Source organism: Diceros bicornis, chromosome 4 (assembly GCF_020826845.1).
Source record: "Diceros bicornis minor isolate mBicDic1 chromosome 4, mDicBic1.mat.cur, whole genome shotgun sequence".
NCBI lineage: Eukaryota > Metazoa > Chordata > Mammalia > Perissodactyla > Rhinocerotidae > Diceros > Diceros bicornis.
The window spans coordinates 101,257,634-101,279,669 of NC_080743.1; the positions used below are offsets into that span (position 1 = coordinate 101,257,634).

Genomic DNA, 22,036 nt, shown 5'->3' on the forward strand with positions numbered 1-22,036 from the left:
GTACCTAGACTAGAAACTATCATGCCATAAAACACCTTTGAGGAATTCATGTTTTTATACATCTTTGCAGAAAAAAATTTAGGAGTTATTTTATAAAGTAAGGTTTGAGGGAAACTTCCAAAATAGCAATTAAGTCATTTAACCTGCCCATACCATATCTAGTATGGATGACAAAGATCTGATGACTACCATCCAAGGGCAAAAGAACTACTAGGCTTCTTATATCTCATTCTTGGCTCTGAGATACCACGTATATTTTATCATCTTTGCAAACTTCAAAAATCTATGAAAATTAGGCTTTGCCTCAACCAGACAAATAAAATAAAAATTCTAACCAAATTGAATATATACAGAGATGCCAAGATTTAAAAGGCTAAGGCAGCTGAGTTACCAGGCGGCAAACTGATAAATGTGTAGCTATCTTCTATTAGCATGCTAGCTAAAGGGAGGGTCTTGCTCCATCCCAGTAGTCATGGGTTGCTAAAAGAGCACTACCATCTTCTTCAAAGTTAACAATGATGACTAGGGTGAAAAAAAAGTTTTCAGAAAAGAATAAAAAATAAGGATGATGGGGCCAGTCCAGTGGCGTAGCCATTAAGTTCACACACTCCACTTTGGCAGCCCAGGGTTCACTGGTTCAGATGCTGGGTGTGGACCTACTCACAGCTCGTCAAGCCATGCTGAGGCGGAGTCCCACATAGAAGAACTAGAAGGACCTATAACTAGGACATACAACTATGTACTGGGGCTTTGGGGAGGAAAAAAAGAAAGAAAAAGAGGAAGATTGGCAACAGATGTTAGCTCAGGGCCAATCTTCCTCAAAAAAAAAAAAAAAACGAAAAAGAAAGAAGGATGACATATGCCCCTCCTACTTCACATGTGAAATGACAGCATTATTATTTTTTGAGTTCTCTACATAATGGTCTTAATTACAGCTAGTGCTTAATACGGATAGACATCATTTCTAGATGTCATCAACAAAAAAAAAAAGAGAGAAAGAAAGAAGGAAAAGTCTACATAGCCTAATCCAAAACTTACCTTCTCTAGAATTTCTGCATTTATGCTGTGAGGTAGGCAGCATAGGAACATTCCCTTCTTCAGTTCTTTTCCTGGAATTGGAACTTTCCTCGGCACTTTGCTGAAAAAAAGGGAAAGGAGTCTATCAGCGCAGTAGAAATGACTGAGACCAGGGGATGTAGCAGTTCCACTCTGGCTCACCAGTTAGTGTGCAACACAATGGGTTACGCACAAGAAAGAGACCTCTAGAGTTCACAACAGTCATCAAATAAAGGCAACATCTCTCCTCAACCCACCGTGAGCAGAGCTAGGAAAATCACAAACCTGGGGGAAAAAAATCTCTGCACAAAAGGCCAAAATCTACTGTTAGAAACAGGCCATCAATATAAAGCCTCTAGCCTACTACAAAATTAGGCATAACTCAGAAAACATGTGACACCCTCACCATACACCAAGATGATCATCAAGTTTTCCCAGGTTTGGGGAAGCTTTAAGAAATGGCCCAACATGAACTTAATTGCAACAAGCCTGTTAAAATCTAATAAAGCAGTTTCCTCAAACACCTATGTACACACACCATCACACACATGGGCACACACAAACCCCAAAGAAAATGTAACTGGAAGAACTGAAGATCAGAAGTGCTACATCCCAAAGAAAGATTCAGAGACTGGAACTCTGTTATGGGCAGAACAGAGAAGGTTCACTCTGTCCCTGGTCTGTGAACTCCCAAGAACCTTTCTTATTAAATTCTTACCACATTCAGGGAAAGGTCTTGGGAGTCCAAGATCCATAGGTACAGAGAAGGGGCCACTCTGTACAACAAAAGAAGTCACCAGGTGGTGATTTTACCTTCAGTTGGTCTTGACTTGGAATATCCATACTGTGATCCTGTGCGAGAGCGAGAGTCTGAGCGGCATCTGGATAGCAAGTAAAACAAAAGGAAAACCTTCCCTGGTAATAACCATTCTTTCCACACAAAAAGGACCTCAGCAAACAACTCTGGAGACAGGTTTGGTCCCTAGAGATGTACTTCTCCATGTTGGCTGGATAAGGCTCTCATCCAAAAGGAAAGGATATAATCAAAACTGATAAAAATGGCAATGACCAAGACCGGCTATATTCAAATTATTTTTACCAAAATATAATCTAGGGGAAACAAAAAATGACTAAAAAGATGTTCTTCCATAGCAAGTTTTCAAATTTTAATATAAACAGTGATTCCAGGGGCCGGCCCCATGGCGTAGCGGTTAAGTATGTGCGTTCTGCTGCTGGCGGTCCAGGTTCGGATCCCGGGCGTGCACCGATGCATCGCTTGTTAGGCCATGCTGTGGCAGCGCCCCATATAAAGTGGAGGAAGATGGGTACAGATGTTAGCCCAGGGCCAGTCTTCCTCAGCAAAAAGAGGAGGATTGGCGTGGATGTTAGCTCAGGGCTGATCTTCCTCACAAAGGAAAAAAAGTGATTCCAAGCAGGGAATAATGGAGAGTATTTTTATCATCTCTTCCAATAGGTGGTTATTACCAAATTTGCCTAACTTGTAAACGACCACAAAAAAATGTTCGGCTTTTTAATTTAATTTTTATTTTCAAGTTATACAGGGTTATGAGATCTGAAAATCTGAAATTTTCCCCACTTGCTTCATAACACAATAGCATCTTCATGTGAACTTACATTCTAAGTGTCAATGATGATTTCACGGTTTAAATTCCCATCACCTGAACATAGATTAGTTTTTTTAATCAACAAGTCTTATTTTTCCCAGTTACTATAAACATTTCCTAAGAAGGAAGAGGAAGCAAATAAAGTTTTTCTCAACGGCCAATAAAAAGAAGCAAAGAAAACAACAACCTAAGAGAAATTCTTAGATAGTCTGAGAGAAATGTATTTCAAGGACATGGAAATTTTTAAAGCAGAACAGAAGATGAAAATCTAGCTAAGGGAAAAGAACAAGTTGCAGAGAATTTAATAACCTGGACCAGTCATTATATGAGGCTATAAGTAACTGAGATGTTCCCAAAAAAGTCTATCGTGGATTGGGTTCATCAGTTACTATCAAGTCCAGAGATAAGACACAGAAAACGTCATCCTCATCTAAGAAAGACTGCCAGGGAAAGAATACAGATCTTACAACTGATCTGACAATCAGTTGTTTTGCACAAAGGGAACATTTTCAAAACTGTAATTGTAAAGAGCGTTATTTCTAGAAGCATTTTTATAGATAAACGGAGGTACTGAGAAGTTTAAGAGAAAGCACTGTTTGACCACAGCGGTCTTGAAAGATCGATTAACATACACTGCAGATGAAGCATTTTTTTAATAAAGCAATTTGATTACTGTCATTTATAGTTCTAAAGCCTTACTGCCTTACTTAGGTTAAAACAATTAGAAGCAAAAAGAAATTATCTGGGAAAACTACAATGTACAAAGGAATTTTAAAATCAATACAAAGTTTGTCATATATATTTCATTTTATTAGTATACATGTGGAAATGTGGAGAAATGATTTATCAAGAACCACCTTCACTTTAACTAATGGCATTTTCTTCAATCATCAAAATAAAAGGTTTAACTCATTTGCAAAGGTATAAATAGGTGATATGGGAAACACTTTTCTCATCTGTCCATTCAAATAAAACACCTGCCACCCAATTTGTGAAGATCAACAGAGATGGCAACCACAAGCACAGTGCAAGTCAGAGCAGACCATCAATCAAAATTACTTTAGGGCAATTTCCTGGTTTTGATCATTGTACTATGGTTCTATAAGATGTTACTATTTGGGGAATCTGGGTAAAGAGTATATGCAACTCTTTTTTTTTTTTTAGTGAGGAAGAGTGGCCCTGAGCTAACATCAGTTGCCAATCTTCCTCTTTTTGGCTTGAAGAAGATTGTCCCTGAGCTGACATCTGTGCCAATCTTCCTCTATTTTTTATGCGGGACACCACCACAGCATGGCTTGATCAGCGGTGTGTAGGTCTGCGCCCAGATCTGAACCTGCAAACCCCAGGTCGCCAAAGTGGAGCACAGGAACTTAACCACTACACCACCAGGCCAGCCCCATATATGGTACTCTTTTTAATATTTGTGCAACTTTTTCCTAAGTGAAAGTACCTCAAAGTGACAAGTTAAAGAACAAACAAAATGCTTTAAAGATTTAATGTTCAGAAAAAAAAATATGTTAAAAAAATTAATTTGTGGGCCGGCCCCGTGGCTTAGCGGTTAAGTGCGCACACTCCGCTGCTGGCGGCCCGGGTTCAGATCCCAGGCGCGCACCGACGCACTGCTTCTCCGGCCTTGCTGAGGCCGCGTCCCACATACAGCAACTAGAAGGATGTGCAGCTATGACATACAACTATCTACTGGGGCTTTGGGGAAAAATAAATAAATAAATAAAAATTATTAAAAAAAAAAATTAATTTGTAAATTCTGTTACAAACAAGGGTCAAGGAGATAGCAAGTGTGGCACAATGAAAAGAGCAAGGACTGGCTGGTCAGAAATATCTGCTCTGCCACTTATCAGTGGCATGTAATCTTGGACAAATCACTCATTCTATTAAAAAAACCTCAGTTTCTTCACCTCCAGACCTTCCTCACAAGGTTGTTGTGAGGATCAACTGAAATGTTTGTCACGGAAATGTTCATTTTAATATATGACATGTTAAATTCTACAGAGGAAGTGCAAGGATGAAAATGAGAGCAAGAAAAAATGAGAATTATACCTACTCTAGATATTCAGAAAACAGACCAATCAGAAAACAAATTTTACTGGAAGTGTAGATCAGCAAATATAAAATCCTCTGTATATCTCAAGCCTTTAGTGACCATCCCAGGAAAGCCATACTATTTCACAAGTGACTGAATTTCAATAAAGCACTGTATCATTTGCAAGGCCTTCTCTCTCAAACAGAAATGTACAACTGAGTGAAGTGGGCAAATGGCTCCATGAAACCAACAGACTTCAAAATTCAATCTAAATACAAAATCACATTTCAGTATGAAAGCAAAGTCTTTGCTGTTACTGTAAAGCATAAATTTTTATTAGGAATGGATTTTTTCCAAGCTATTTGTTTCAGTAAACTAATGAAAGTCACCCAATCTAAAGATATTACAAACTTGGGTTTTCTTTAAGGGACAGTGTTACCAAAAATCTAATTTGAAGCTCACAAAAGGGCTTCATGTAGGAATGGACAAAGAACAAAGTTTCATTATTTGGAAACGAGTGAGAGATAGGGTTACATTTCACTTGTATCCAGTTTATTCACTTATCTCTAACACACCACACTTCACACCGCAAATCAGCCAGTTTCCTGTACAGATCTAATAAACTCAAAAGGCAGTATTTAAAAGGTATGGAATCAAGCAAAGGCTTAGACAAATTGGCATTCAAATAATAGAAAGCTAAAACCATTAGGTGAAAGGTTCTTGGGGGACCTTTCTAACAGATGGATCAAGGTGACACCACCTGAGCCCACAGAATCTTAACATCATTAAATAGGCACGGGCAGATCTTACATGACTCTGATGTGATGCAACAGATGTACAAAGCACCACCTAAGAAACCTTCTTGGCAAAAAATTTAAACTTGAATTTATTTAAGCACTATTAGTTTCCCCAAAATAGAAGAGGTAGAGAAACACATTAAACAACATCACAAGGATACAATCTACAAACTCTAGAATGTGGGAAATTCTACAGAACAAATGATCCATTTCTTCAACAAATAAATGACATAAAAACAAAAGGAGGGTTAAGTTTTATGGATTAAAGATACTTAAGAGACATATCAAGTAAATGCAATGTGTGGACTTTGGATCTTGATTTGAACAAGCCAAATGTAAAAGATATTTCTGAGATCACTGGGGATAACTATACATAAACTGGCTATTGGACAGTATTATGGAGTTATTTATTTTATTATTATTAACTTTGTTGAGTGTAAATTATTGTAGTTATGTTTAAAAGAAAAAAGTCCTTATCTGTTAGATTTTAAAAGTATGTCTAGATGAAGCAAATATGGCAAAATGTTAACAATTACTACGCCTAAGAAGTGGCCATTAATTACACCAACCTCTCTATTTTCAGTATATTTGAAATTTTCACAATGAAAAGTTAAATAACATAGTAATAAAATTCTGTGTGACAGGTATCCCTCTCAGTCATGCCAAGATAGCATTCCATTTCCATCTTGATCCTCCTTGTTTTCCCATCATTTGCCCCCTTGAACTCAAAGCTGTGATACAGACTGAAGAAATATGACGTTACATACCTGTAGAAGCAGTGGCTAAAGTGACAAGATTCTTTCTTAGCATATCATAGAGAGGGCTGTCAAAGATATAAAATAAAAAGTTAACCCCACAATTCTCCATTAAAATGTTAAGTGTATTTCTGATATGCTATCTCCCAACTTTATAACATATGGAGAGGCAGAATTCTTTCCCCCAAATAGATTTTTTTTTAATTATTTAAATATCAAGATGTTAATACCCAAGCCCTTGTGTTACTCTGCCCCCATCAAAAAACTAAGTTCATTAGTTAACAGTAACCTAAGTGGGGAGATTTCCTTTGGAGACTATTCCTCCCTTTTAGGAGTGAAGTTTTACACTTTAATTGGGGAGTGGGGGGTGGAAATAAGACAAAATGAGCTCAGAAGAAACAGTCATGATAAAGCTATAGAGAGAAAAAGAACACTGGCTTCTCAATTACTAACTGGCCTTTGACTATATAATAACCATACACCCCATGCACCTGGAGAAAGTCACACAACAGGTCAGAGTAGCTCTACTGTGATTCTTATGAAGCTCTTCATCCACCTCAAACTGCCCAGCAATTCTACATTTCTCTCATCAGCTCACTCTGTCTGTCTCTACAACAACTGTTTCACAAAATTCTAACCTAGCCACATCAAGCTCCCTCCTACCAGGCCTTTACACATGAGGTTCAATCTGCCAGAAGCTCTCCTTTAAACAGCCCCCTCTAATTGACTCTTTAATTATCCTTCAGCTCTCAGCTCAAATATCACTTCCTCAAGGAACCTTTCCTTGACTCCTAAGACCCTAAATCCCAGCCCCCAACACAGCTTCTTGTACCTCTTTTCTGTCATGTTTACTGTAGTATAATTTTACCATGTAGTGGTGTGATAATCTGAATGAGATGGGGAAGAGCATCTACTACTCTTTAAAAGCTCCATACACTCAGAGACTGTGTTGCTCACTACTATGTTCTCAGTGCCTCACAGGCCACTTGACACATCAAGGCCCTTAAATATCTGTTGCTAACGGAATAAATAACCATTAATAACCTACGGAGATCAAGTGGTGAGGTGTAAGCACCCAAAAAGATAAACAAACCCTCACTCTTTTTACCTTGGATCTTTCACAGAGAAGCTCTGACGTCCTAGTAGTTCTCCTAAAAGATCTCCACCACAATATACCATATGCTGCTCCTGCTGATCATAAAGCTGCTTCACCATTATATACTGGCCTAGATAGTGCATAACCTGCATGGGAATAAAATACCATGAAGAGATCTGTCCAGCTGCTGCCAAAAACACAGAAATTAATTAGGAGATAAAGTAAGTTAGTTTGTTGGAATAAGAGATAACATATTCATGAACACAACTGTCCATGCCTGTGTAAGGGGTTCTACAACACAACAGTTGCCCCCAACTAGGGTCAACCACTTAGTGTCATTCTGGACATTAACAGACTCTTACTTTTCAGAACAGAAGTGTACCAGTCTGACAGTGAGAAAAAGTGGTGAATCTACGTAGTATCCCCTTAAAAGTTTTCTCACCAATCTAAATAAAGGGGTCTATTCTATTACTAGAAGTAACAAACTTCAAATTTGCCTGGGTCATGGGGCCGGCCCCGTGGCGTAGCAGTTAAGTGCTCGCACTCCGCTGCTGGTGGCCTGGGTTTGGATCCTGGGCGCGCACCGAGGCACCGCGTGTTAAGCCATGCTGTGGTGGCGTCCCCCATAAAGCGGAGGAAGATGGGCACAGATGTTAGCTCAGGGCCAGTCTTCCTCAGCAAAAAAGGAGGTGGATTGGTTGATGTTAGCTCAGGGCTGATCTTCCTCACAAAAAAAAAAAAAATTTTGCCTGCGTCATAAAGGTATTTTCCAAGTCCAGGGCGCATAACTACTATAAGCTTTTGATGTGTGTTCACTTAATTCGACAAATGAAGTACAATGTCTAATAAGCCATCATCATTATCAGTGCATGCAACACAGAATCTAAGTATTTATCAAATAAAAATTTAGTCTATCTGGCTTCTTTCACAGAGTTCACAAAATGGAGGGGAACATGAACAAGTTCATGATTCACAAACTTAAGCAGATCAAAGCAGCTATCCTTATCTTCAGGCCCCAACTTCTCAGGAATTATTAGATATTTGCACAGAAGATTTTTCTAACACTGTTCCCATTATATTGGAGTAATGATGCTCCTAGGTTCCCCTCCATCTCAGGCAACATGCGCCAGTATTAACAAAGCTCTCATATCTAATCAAATATCTAGCGGAAAATAAGATGAGGAAGAGCATCTACTGGAAGAAAAAAAAGGAAGTTTTATATTTATGTCTGTCCAACTTTTTCAGAAACAATAAATCCACTCTAAGTATACAAAATAAGATCTTCTAAAACACTACTCTTAACTTGTATATAATACTTCTATTCTCATTATACCATACTGCCTCAATACATATACTAGAACCAATATTTAAAAATAAAAAATTAGAAAATTCCTCTTTATGCACCAGGTAGGGTCACAATTCATAATAGAGAGCTTATCATGTAAACTCTGTCCAACTTCTTCCCCAGTAAAACATTCTCCCTGAACAATATGTACTTAAATTCCTCTTAACCCAAGCAAACTCTGCCATGCTACTGAAGGAGATAGGATAATTCATTATAACAACTTTACAGATATAAAAATCCACACTTTAATGACAGTTTGGAAAAAAGTCTTATTTAGAGATATAGTCCAAAATTACACACTGGATTTAAAATGATAAAGGAAATATGAGTATTCTAGAAAATCCGAAATGCCTCCAGATTTGTTTCCTTGAGAGGGATAACAGCTCAGGAGTACAGTGCTGCTGATAGATGTTAAGCTTTTAAGAAAAGTCAAAAAAAGTTTAATAATTTTGTTTCCTCTGTTTAGGAAGGGTTAGATCTTTACCATACTAAATGCAAGCAGTTCGAAGAGATTAACATTTTAATATTGAGTCTTTTCCACTTAAAGAATTCAATTTGTTTTTGTTAAAAAAAAAAGAAAAAAAAAAAACTTAAGAAGCTAAATAAGTTATTTAAATGCATAAGTGTTTAAAATGACTCACAGGGCTCAGAAGACTATCTGACACATTATAATGAAAAACTACTGCGTTTAATTCCTGCCTGGCAGCATATCCTGTAAATCACAGAGAGTGTCATTTTTTTAATCTTGTACATGTTTTGCATTTTAACTCTGAGGTCAATGAACTCATGGTTAATCTTATGTTTAGCTGACAACACACTTCAAAAGGAAATTTAAAGGAAATATGAAGTTCAACCTGGCTCTTTAAAATAGAGCAAAAGTTGCCTCTGCAGTACCTCAGGAGTAGAACTTCCTTTCTTAGGTCTGATTTCAGGATTACACATTCATCAGCTTCTACTTCTCAGCTGTTCTTAACAGTGAGAATTTTCTTTGATGGCTTACCTCTTTAACAGTGAACATTTCACCTTGTGCACCTGCTGCCTGCAAAATCTTCAGAAGTGGCAGTTTTGGTCGTACCTGACATAAACATAAAGTAAACCTGCTATTTATATTTCAATTAGATTGGTTTTCTGAAACCCTAGGGAACGAGAACCTCTTTAAACATTTTTTTTAACAAACCCTGGCAAATACTTATCATCTAATACCATACAGTCTTCCAATGCATAAAATAACTACAGATGATCAGACTACTACTTGTTACCTTCCTGAAAAATTGCATTTTCACAAGATAGCACATTGACACCAACTAAGATGGCTATAATAAAAGGAAAAAAGAAAATAACAAGTGTTGGTGAGGATATGGAGCAATTGGAACCCTCGCACACTGCTGATAGGAATACGAAATGGTGCAGCTGCTGTGGAAAACAGTTTGGCAGTTCCTCAAAAAGTTAAACATAGAATTACTATGTGACCCAGCAGTTCCACTCCTAGGTATAAATCCAAAAGAACTGAAAGCAGGGACTCAAACAAGTATTTGCACACCAGTGTTCATACCAGCATTATTCACTATAGCCAAAGACGGAAACAACCCAAGTTCCACTGACAGATAAAAGGATAAACAAGATGTGGTATATACATATAAGGGACAGAGATTTTGTTTGCCATCTCTTGACTATGGTTGTAGAGTCTTTCTTCAGCCACACTATTTTATTTTTAAAATTTTATATGGTCAAATTTGTTTCTCTCTTCCTCCTACAGCCTTCTCAGTTTTGTCTTCTTTACGGACCCCCTCATTCTAAAGTTTCACAAATATTCCCTAAATTTTCTTCAAATATTTATCATTTACCTTTTACATTTAAATCTTTACCCAGAATTTGTTTTTGTACAACGTTTGAAGTCTTCATTTGTTTCTGTTCAGAGATGGTCAATTATGTCAAAACCATTTATTATATAAGCCACATTTCCCCCTATCAAATCCAAATTCAACCCTTTATCAGATATTAAGGTACATAATACTATATATTGTGCAATGTTTATGAAAACACAAAATTATGCACTTTTATATGTTAGAGGAAAAGGTCTGAAACAAGACACACCAAATTGCTAATAGTGGTACCTTAGGGGGAAGGGACTTTGGGGGAAGAAGGGAGCAGATGATCAAAGGAGTCTATCTATAGATAAAGTTTGAATTTTTTATAAGAATACATTTGCTATATTTACAATTTAAAATTAATTTTTAAAGAAAAACTAGTTACAATGAAGTGAGAGAGACAGAAAACAAATATATAACATGGCCCCAAATTCTCCACTAGCCCTAAAACACACTTATTTTCAAAATGTACTACTTTGAGCAATCTGTAACCTCCATATACTTATTAATCAACGATCAATTCAATTTATGAGTATTGCTACTATTGACTAGTTTCCTTAATATGACTTTTTTAAAAATAATCCTTTCTGCTGTGTATAAAATCCTATAGTCAGTGAAGTCAGCTACATGCCCCAATTCAATTGTTTAGAAACCCAAAAGAAAAATAGGAATGGCTAAAGTTAATTTACCTGATTGATTTGCTCTGAAGAGATCCTACAAGCACTGTTAGATGTTGAACACTGGGCAGAGGTGGAAAATGATGTCATTTTGGCAGTGAAGAAGCTGCAGTCTGTTGATAAATCTAAAAGGAAAAAAATTATAAAATCTCCTCTAAAATAGAGAATTCTCTCTTGAGGATTTACAAAAAAGCAGCCAGCAGAAGTAAAAAGGACACATATATCAGACCACCCTACATAAATGCAATATACCCATGCTGAGGTTCTTGAAACCCTCCTAATCACTTTCTAGTTCAGATCCGGCAAAAAACTGAAGAGAATTTAGAGTAAGAACCATCTATGCTTCCCCCTCAGGTAAAGACTGAAACAGAAACAGGTTCAGGCATGCTCCAACCTCTACACTGATGATAACAAGTAAATTGTTTTAGCTGAAAGTCAAATTTACAATCATTATCTCCCCAATGGAGAGCAGATAGTTCTTCAGTATCTCCTCCTCTCTTGGATAGTGCTCAAGAGCACCACTCTGGAAGACAAATGCAGGGCTGGGGGAATTACCAAGATTAAGTAATAGATTTAAGATTCCAAGAGCACGTCAAGGAAAACCTCTGCAACATGTTGGAACATGTCTTGGCAAGGGACCAGAGGAAAGTGAGAGTCCAAATATTCAGTATCAGTTAAAGCAGCTTTTAAAATGTGCCAAACCCGGGCAGTGACTGTCACCGGCAACGTGATGCAGTTCCGCTGCTCTGGGGAACCCAAAGATTAGAACCTGGGGAGTCATGGCAGTGGGTGGCGCTGCGCCAGTGCCTATGATTATACAGTACCACCTATGGAGAAAGCCCTTGTGAACACTGACACTCAGATAGCTCTTCCCTCTGGGTGTTACGGAAGAGTAGCCCCACGTTCTGGCTTGGCTGCAAAACACTTCATAGATGTAGGAGCTGGTGTCACAGATGAAGATTATAGAGGAAATGTTGGTGGTGTACTGTTTAATTTCGGCAAAGAAAAGTTTGAAGTCAAAAAGGGTGATCGAATTGCACAGCTCATTTGTGAACGGATTTTTTATCCAGAAATAGAGGAAGTTCAAGTTTTGGATATCACTGAAAGGGGTTCAGGAGGTTTTGGTTCTACTGGAAAAAATTAAAGTTCCAAGAACAGAAAATGAGAAAACGTATTTTTTCCCTAGAGTTTTTGCTTAAAGCATTTTTGGTGTTTTGTAGTTCTGTAAACTTAATAGCTTTAACTTCTAAAAATATTTGGTTCTCTTATGATCAGGAAAAGGGCACCTCTGTTGGGATCATAGAGAAACATACTTTTTTGTTTTTCTCTACATTTGGTCGTTGTAGAAATCTTTATGGTGACCTAATGCAAACAGTTTTTTTAATCAAATGTACACCATTTACAGATCCAAAAAAGACTGTATTATTTAATTCACTAAATGCTACCCCTTCAGTGAGTTATTTTAATTGCTTTGTAAATCATAAGCAATGCCTCTCATTCAATAAATCTGAATTCTTTCAAAAAAAAATAAAATAAAATAAATAAAATAAAATGTGCCAAACCCAAAAAGTTGCATATAAAAGCTTCATTTATATGCAACTAAATACCTACAAAATAGGTTAAACCAAGGTGGACGTATATCATCAAGGAAAGACAGAGCATGAATTAAAATAAAGACTAAAGTTGACTTAAAATTTTTCACCTTCTCCTTTTTCTCCTTTAAAAAAAAACTATAGAGAAGAAAAATAAAATTTTAAATGAACTTGCTTGAGTTTACCTTCAGGCTTTTTTCTAGTAAAAAGGTGATGAACAATCAGTGAAATTTATGAATAACCAGCCACATCAGGGGAAGGATAAAAGGAGCCTAGAAAAACCAACAAATAATCCGGCTAAAACTAACAAGATTCCTCACTCTTCTGAGAAGACTTATTATAACTATAACAAAGTATAAATTTCTCCCTCCCCCTATCAGCCTCCCTTGCTACAAAACGGGGAACTCAAACAGGATACAAGCATAACTTAGAATTTTAAAGCAGCTAGCTTTTACTTGGCATTTCAAACCTCATAAATAAAAAACCAATCCTGATCTTCCCAAACCTGCTTGTCCTGTAGTCTTCCCCATCTCAGTAAAGAGCAACTCTATCCTTCCAGTTGCTCAGATCAATGACCTTGAAGCCATCCTTGATTCCTTTTTCTCTCACCCTTCACACCCACTCCATAAATAAATTCTGAAGCTACATCATCAAAATATATCCAAAATCTAACCACCTCTCACTACTTCTGTTGTTCCTACACTAATCCAGGCCGCCCATCTCATCACTGTTTAGCCTCCTAAAGGTTTCCTTGCTTCCACCTTTGCCCCTCCAGCTCCTAACCTCCTTTTGTCTTTGCTCAAATGTCTGTTTATCGATGAGGCCTTCCATGACCACCCCTCTTTTTTTTTTCTTGGTGAGGAATATTGGCCCTGAGCTAACATCTGTGCCCATTTTCCTCTATTTTGTATGTGGGATGCCACCACAGCATGGCCTGATGAGCAGTGTGTAGGTCTGGCCCAGATCTGAACTGCAAACCCCAGGCTGCTGAAGCGGAGCTCTGGAACTTAACCACTATGCCACTGGGCAGGACCCATGACCACTCATTTTTAAAACTGCAACTCCCAGCCCCCAGTATTCCCTATCTCCTTCCCTGCTTCATTTTTCTTCACTTACCTTGTTACCAACCAACACACTATACATTTTATTTAGTTAACATGTAAAACGTAAGCTGCAAGCAGGCAGGGATTTGTATTTATTTGTTCATTAATATATCCCGAGAGCCTAAGCTGATGAAGTATATGGTAGAACAACATGACGGGTACAAATATTAATAATAGTGTGGATGGTTTCCAAAAACGGTCCTCAATGAACCACATCTCCCAACTGGCTCTGTGACATAAGTTTATCAGTAGAATACAGTGGAACTGATAAGGTGCCAATTCCAGGCTGGGAAGCTTCATATTTTGTGCTATTGGAGGCCCCTGAAATCTGGCTACTCTACTGGAGACTACACAGAAAGGCCATGTGGAAAGGCTCAGTTGTCCAGCTGAGCCCAGCCTTCTAGTCATACCCTCCAAAGCACCACACATCTTGCTTGGGACATTCCATCCCCAGCTGACACTTCACTACAAATGCATGATAGACAAGTGAGACCACCAGAAGAATCACCCAACTCAGCCCATAGAATCATAAAAAATAAATAAAATGGTTGTTGTTTTAACTAAGTTGTTGGGTGGTTTATTACATAGCATTAGATAAGCAAAACAGATGGCAAAAACTTACACAGAGCTTACTGCGTACCAGGCATATATATTAACCCATTTAATACTTAATCCTATGATGTAGGTAATATTTTTATCTTTATTTTACAGATGAGGCAAGAGAAACATAGGGATGTTATTTGCCCAAGATCACACATTTAGTAAATTGCTGGAATCGAGATTTCAAACTCCGAAGAGCTCTGAAGTCCCCACTTTGCAATATTTTTTTCCCATCAGACCTCAAGTGCACAGAACTAGATTAATCATAATCCTTTCCTTCAAGACATACTCTCATTGTTCATTCATACGTGGCCCACTTTCAATTCTTTTCCATAAAGCAATATTCACCCACGAACTACAACTCTGACAACCTGTATTTAACCATAATATCCCCCATCCCACTCCCCTGCCTCCCCCCAACAATCATGCTGAAATCCTATGTTTTGATTTTCTTCCCCTCCTTTTTATGTATTTTATTGCATCAAAATGGAATCCTAAAAAGTACGTATTTTTAGTTTAGCTGCTTTTAACTTTTTAAAAAAGCAAGTATGTTATATGTAATTTTAGGGATTTTTGTTTCATTAAAACAAATTAATTCCTACTGTCGTGTCATTTTAGTTCTTTTTTAAAAAAATTTTATTGTGGTAAACTATATATAACATACAATTTACCATTTTTAAGTGTACAATTCAGTGACATTAAGTACATACACAATGTTGTACACCATCACCACTATCCATCTCCAGGACTTTTTCATCATCCCAAACTGAAACTCTGTACCCATTAAACAATAACTCGCCATTATCCCCTCTCCCCAGGCCCTAGTAACCACTATTATACTCTCTGTCTCTATGAATATGCCTATTCTAGGTACCTCAAGTAAGTGAAATCATACAATATTTGTCATTTCATGTCCAGTTTATTCCACTTAGCAATATTTTCAAGGTTCACCCATGTCATAGCATACTTTATTGTTCATTTATTTTGACTGCTATATATTTCAGTGTGTGATGGACATTTGAGTTGTTTCTAGGTTTTCACTATTATGAATAGTGCTACTATTAACATTCTTGCACATGTGTAAAAAAAGTATCTCCTGGGCATATCTACAAGAGAAACTGCTGGGTCACAGCATATATGAATGTTCAACTTTAGGATATGACACCAAACTGTTTTCCAAGGGTTTGCAGCCATTTAAAACTCCTATCAGCAATGTATAAGATATCTTGTATATCTACCTCCTCTCCAACATTTGATGTCATAAGACTTTTTAATTTTTGCCAATCAAATAGATATGGGCTTGATTTGTATTTCCTTGATCACTAATGACGCTGAGTATCTTTCTATGCTTACTGGCCATGTTTCCTCTTCTGTGAAATATGTTTGTATCCTTTGCACATTTTTCTAATTGATTTTGTTATACTTATTGATTTATAATAGTTCTTTATATATTTTTAATATTAACGCTGTCAATTGAGTGTCTTGCAGATATCTTCTCCCAATTTGTAATGTCTTTTCCATTTTATAGAAGGTGCTTTTATGAGCAAAAACTTAATTTTAATAAAGTCACATTTATATTTATCAATCTTCTCTTTTTTTAGTCAATGACCTCTGTCTGGCTTAAGCAATCTTTTACTCCCCAGGTCTCATATCCTCCTATACTTTCTACTAAGATTTGTGTGTGTTGTGTCGGGGGGGTGTCTACTAAAATTTTTAAATTTGTGTTTATGACATTTAAATCCTTAATCCATCTGATATTTTTCTTCTTAGAGATCAATTTTATTCTTTCTCCACACAGATGGCCACGTCTTCCAGCTCAATTTAGGCCTTTCTTTCTTGACCGACATACACCTCTGTTGTGTATCAAATTTTCCTTACCTGTATGGGTGTTTACAAGTTCTCTATTCTATTCCACTGGTCAATCTTTCTGTTTATACAATTCAACACTGTCTCAATTTCTCTACCTTATAATGAGTCTTGCTATCCACTAGGGCAAGTCTTCCCCTCCCCGTTCCTTTTAGAAGTGACTAGCTATTCTTGGCCCCTTAACTCTTCCATACAAACTTTAGTATCATCTTAACCAAGTTCCAGGAAAATCCCTGTTGGGATTTTGAATAAAATTACATTTAATATATGTCAAATTGTTTTCTAATTATTAACACGATACATTCCTCTATTTATTAAGGACTTATTTAATATCTCCTAGTAAAGTCTTATAATTTTCCCTTTAGAGATCTAGCACATTTGTGTTAAACCAATTTCTAAAGCCGATATTCTGATCCTATTGTGATGCCTTCTGTTTCATTATGTTTTTTAGTGGTTTTTGCATATGTACAGAAATACAAATGACTTTCATTAATCTCATATCCAGTCACCTTGCTAAACTTACATAATTATTTCTAATAATTCGTCTGTGAATCCGTTTTCTATGTAAATGAGCATATCATCTGCAGATAATAAAATTTTATTCCCTCCTAATTCTCGTGCCTCTAATTTCTTCTACTTGTTTTGCTTTACTGCTTAGGACTTTCAATACAATGTTGAATACACATAATGATATCAGGCATCTTTGTCTGATTTTAAAGATAGCGCTTATAATGTTTCCCTTTACATAATGTTTGCTCTTTTTTTAAAATGGGTACTCTAACAGCTTAGAAGGATTCCTTTTCTTCCTCATTAACTAAGGATATATCATGGAAGAATGATTTATAAAATGCTTTTTCTGTAACTACTGAGAGATGATTTTTTTCTTTTAATTAATGTGGTGATTTTTAATTTCATTTATGGATTTTCTAATATTAAATCCTTGCCCACCTGAGATAAACCCAACCTGACAATGGGGGTATTATCCTTTCTTTGTACACTGTTGGTTTTGATTTGCTAACATTTTGTTTAGATTCTAAAGGCTATACTAGTGAGTGAAATGGGTCTGTAATTTTCCACTGTCAAATCTTTGTCTCAGTTGGATGTCAGGGTGAGCACGCCTAACAGAATAAACAAACAGTCCTTTTTTTCCATCATCTGGAAAAACATTCTACAAAATTGAGATGTTCTGGTCCTTGACAGATTGATAGAACTTACCTGTGAAACCTATAAAACCCAGTGTTTTCTTTGTATGAAGACTTTTAATCACTGCTTTAATTTAATAAACATTATTCAAGCTTTTTATTTCTTCTTCCATTTTGTCTACATTTACAGACTTGCTGGCACATAGTTGATAGAATTCTCTTTTAATCTCTACTTTCTGTACAGATGCATCCTCCTTTCCATTCATGATATTGTTTGTTATATCTTCTCTTTTACTATCTCTTCTACTTTTAAAAAATTTATTCTGTTGATCCTTTTCTGATTTCTTAAGCTAGACATGTAGCTTACTCCTTCTTTTATAATTTGAATATTTAAGGCTACAAATTCCTCCCTGCTTCCACCCCAGCACTATTTTTTTACTCAGCCCACAGGTTTTGATATATAGTTTTCATTATCATTCAGCTATAGGTATTTTTAAATTTCCATAATTTTTGAAATCCATGAGTTATATAACTCTGCTTATGTATACTGTATTTTTCAAATTACGTTTTTGTGATTAACTTTTAATTTAGTGGCACTATAGGGAGAGAGCTTCATCTGCATAACACTTGATCTTTGAAATTGTTAAGGCTTTCACCATGGTCTAGTTCATGATCAATTCTGTAATGTATACTTGCAAAACTCTATGTTCATTAGGTTAAGCTTGTTGGTTTTTTACAATTTTATATATCTGCTAATTTGTCAGCTTGATCTACAAATAATTAAGAGAGATGTAATGAAATCTCTCACTATGATGGTGGAATTTGTCCATTTATCCCAGTGTAGTTTACCAATTTTGCTTCATCTAGTTTAAGGATTTTTAATCAGAGGCATACATACTTTAAATTGCTATAGCTTCTTGGTGAATTGTCATTATATAGTGATTATCATTATGTAGTGATTCTTTCCATCCCAATTAAGACATTCTGTCTTAAAGTATATTTTAATTTATATTAGTAATGGTTATACCAGCTTTTAGTATTTCTAGATATGTACTTTCCAAATCTTTCACTTTCAATTTTTGCATGTCCTTAAACTTTTGGTGTGACCTTTGTAAAAATCATATGTCTTGACTTCAGGTTTTTAAATACAATTTGTCAATTTTTATCTTTGGTGAATTTAGTCCATTTATTGTAACTGATATATATGGATCTGTTTCTACCATCTTCATTTAGCATTCCAGTTTGTCCTATTCTTCTTATGCTTTTTAATGTGGTATTATCTTTCTTAAAAATTGTATCTCTGTCTCCCTGCTAATAAGAACTTTAGTACAAGAGCATCTAGACTTTAAATTCTGGGACAGATATTCTCTCTCTTGTTCTTTCCTTTTCTCTCTCTTTTTTTTCTTTTGCCTTAGTCTTTACAACAATAAACGATACCAAGGAATCTGATCATCTTTACTTCCCGTATCTCTTGTAACATTTCCCAGATTTGAATCTCTCAGTACTTCATCCAGAACTGTCTTCAATGCAGATTGCAAGACTTCCAAGACCTCATATGCCTGAGAATATTTTTATCATCCTCTCCCATTTAAATGAATGGAGGTGGGTATAAAATTCTAAGTTTCTCTTCAAAACTCTGAAAACATTCTTTTGTCTCCTTGCATTTAGTGACACCATTCAAAACTCTGATGTCAATTCAATTTTTGCTCCTTTGTATGGGATCTGTTCTTTCTCTCTGAGGCTCCTATAATTTTCTTTTGCTTTGATATTCTTAAATTTCACTATAATGTGCTAGAAGTAAGTTTTTCCTGATCGCTCATCTTCAGCACTCTAAGGAACCTTTCACTCTGAGGACTTTCATCTTTTTTTTTTTAATTCTGAAAGAGGACTATATTTCCATTATTTCTTCAAGCACTTCTTCATTTTCATTTTTATTTCTCTAAGTCTCCTATTATTCAGACGTGAGTACCTCTACATCTGTTCTCCTTATCTCTTAACTTTTCCTTTATATTTTCTTTTTCTCATCCTTTTCTTCTTTGTTCTGAGAGACTTGCTCGATCTAGAGTTCTAACTCATTCTTCAGTTGTACTCATTCTGTCATTTCTCCCAGCTGGGATGTTCTTTATTTCAACCACTGTATTTTTTTTTTTTAATTTTTTTTTTTTTTTCTTTTCCCTCCAAAGCCCCAGCGGATAGTTGTGTGTCACAGTTGCACATCCTTCCAGTTGCTGCATGTGGGACTCGGCCTCAGCATGGCCAGAGAAGCGGTGCGTCGGTGCGCGCCAGGGATCCGAACCCGGACCGCCAGCAGCTGAGCGCTCGCCCTTAACCGCTAAGCCACAGGGCCGGCCCCTCAACCATTCTATTTTTCAAGTCTACTATTTCTGCTTGGTTCTCTCAGCTCTGCTTATTCTTGTTTCAAGTTGCTAGTGTTTTCCCTTTTTCCTTCAGGATGATTATCAGTCTACTTATAAACTCTTGGTCCATTTGTTCTATTATTTCTGTTCCAATGAAGCCTATATATTGTTCTTCTCTTGAAATACCTGTGCTCTTCATATGTCTTTGTTATTTTTCCCTGGAGGATAGCAGCTACTGTGACAGGCAAAGCACATGGGGAAAGAGCAGATTCCAGTCCATAAGAGCTGCAGTAAGCTAGAGTATGGTAAGAAATGAGCACTCAAGTAGAAAGCGCCAAGCACCAGAAACCATAATCACTCCCCCACCCCATACAATGCCTCAAGTCAAGCATTCACCCTCTGTTCTCCAGGGAGAAGCAACATTATGATAGGGATTTGGGGAGATAAGGATTAAGAAGGTAAGCGACAGAGAAGTGACTGCCTGAAGTCAGTCATCACCTGTTTTTTCTCAATTCCTCACAAGTATGGGGTTCTGTAATACCCTGATTTCCTCTTGAGGAGAGCTGGATTAGGGCTCTGAGTTACAGCAAGTACAGAAAAAAGTTAATTCCAAGATAATGAGGCAGGGTAGAAACTAGAGCAGTATTCTAACCCTTTCCCCAGGTTTTATTCTCCCACAGTCAGGCCTAGCTGACTCCTATCCCAGGCCAACATTCCCCTCTCCCCCGCCCCCGGCCCCCCACACACACCAGTTCAAAACAGTCCACATCACCCACTTGTTTCTCACAGTATTTTCCTTTTATAGGTCCTCTAGGGATAATTTTGGGGAAGGGAGCCAGCAGTCATGTTAGTTCAGCATATTAGTAGGAACAGGAATAGACCACTTGGCAGCTCTGAAGAATTTAAACCTCAAAAAAGGTTTCTTACTTTGCTTTAACTCCCAGTAGAAAATGTCGCACCGTTATAAAGATACTGATTTAAGGGCCATGGAAGTTCAGAGCAGGACAAATTACTTTTGATTAAAAGGCAGAGGAGGAATGAGAGAGAAAAGAGATAGGAGTGGGAGGGTTTTAAAATGGGAGAATAGTGGAAAGAATGGGAAGGAAAACACCAGGAGCAAAGGCATTATTCAAGAATGTACGTGACAAATGAAGTCAGTGGACAGGTTTTGAATCCAAAGCAAGATCTTGTCCCTTTTCCACTTGGAATCTCTCCTGAGCAGCAAGGTTAGGTATTGTTACTCGCTCCTTAAAGGAGAAAACTGAGGCTTAAAGAAGTCAAATAACTTGCCCAAGTCTAAAGCTTATCCTTTTCCACTACACCATGCTGCCAGTTAGTAGTTACATTCAGTTGCTCAAACCAGAAATTTAGGAGTCATCTTGCTCTCTCCTTCTTCCCCCATTATCACATCAAACCTTGTAGATTTTAACTCCTAAATCTTTCAGAACCACCCTTTCTCTTCATCTTCATGACCACTTCCCCAAACCAAAAAGTGTTACTTCTTGCCTGCATCACTGCAATAGTCTTAACTGTCTCTCTAAGCCCACTTCAATCCAAACTCCACACTACAGTCAGAAGGATTAAAAAAAACAAAACAAAACAAAAAAAAACAATCCTACAGTGCCAGGCCCTGCTCCATAGCTTGCTACTGCTCTAAAGATAAACAGAGTCTAGTCCCTCAGCAATTTGCCATCGTTTCCACTTGCACTACTCTTCCCCATGTTCCCTGCACCTCACCACACTCATCTTTTAGTTTCTCAAAGAAGGCCTTTGCTTCCTGCTTCCAAGCCTTTGCACATATTGATCCTTCATTTGGGTCAATGAGTTCTGCACAAGACTGAGTCATCCTAAACCTTCCAGTTTCAAGTTAAATGTCACCTCCTCAATAATCATTAATAGATGCTAAACCATTAAGTGAAAGGTTGGGGGAGGTGGGGCTTTAAAACAAATGGAGCACGCTCACAGCACTAGACCCAGCGACCAAACTTATCTCTAAAACAGGGTCATTCGCACATCATGTACTTCCTGATGCGAAGCAACAGGAAGCACCATTACCTCCTATGAAGTATTCCTGACCAAAAAAAAAAAAAAAAAAATCCAAATCTAATCAAGCTTC

At 37.1% G+C, this 22,036-nt stretch overlaps 1 protein-coding gene across 5 annotated transcripts in view; it reads right to left on the reverse strand.

The window, feature by feature from the left end:
• The window catches only part of MDM4 (MDM4 regulator of p53), a 34,700-nt gene that overhangs the window by 9,036 nt on the left and 3,628 nt on the right, over positions 1 to 22,036 (reverse strand). Inside the window, exons 1-7 of one of the 5 annotated variants that reach the window (XM_058540258.1) lie at positions 11,706 to 12,084; positions 11,273 to 11,385; positions 9,716 to 9,790; positions 7,383 to 7,516; positions 6,287 to 6,342; positions 1,870 to 1,937; positions 1,039 to 1,138 (exon numbers count right to left, since the gene is read on the reverse strand). In XM_058540258.1, the coding sequence (XP_058396241.1) occupies positions 1,039 to 1,138; positions 1,870 to 1,937; positions 6,287 to 6,342; positions 7,383 to 7,516; positions 9,716 to 9,790; positions 11,273 to 11,350 (511 nt within the window). In that variant the 5' untranslated portion in view covers positions 11,351 to 11,385; positions 11,706 to 12,084. The other 4 variants (XM_058540255.1, XR_009219884.1, XM_058540256.1 and 1 more) reach the window with 4 other exon arrangements.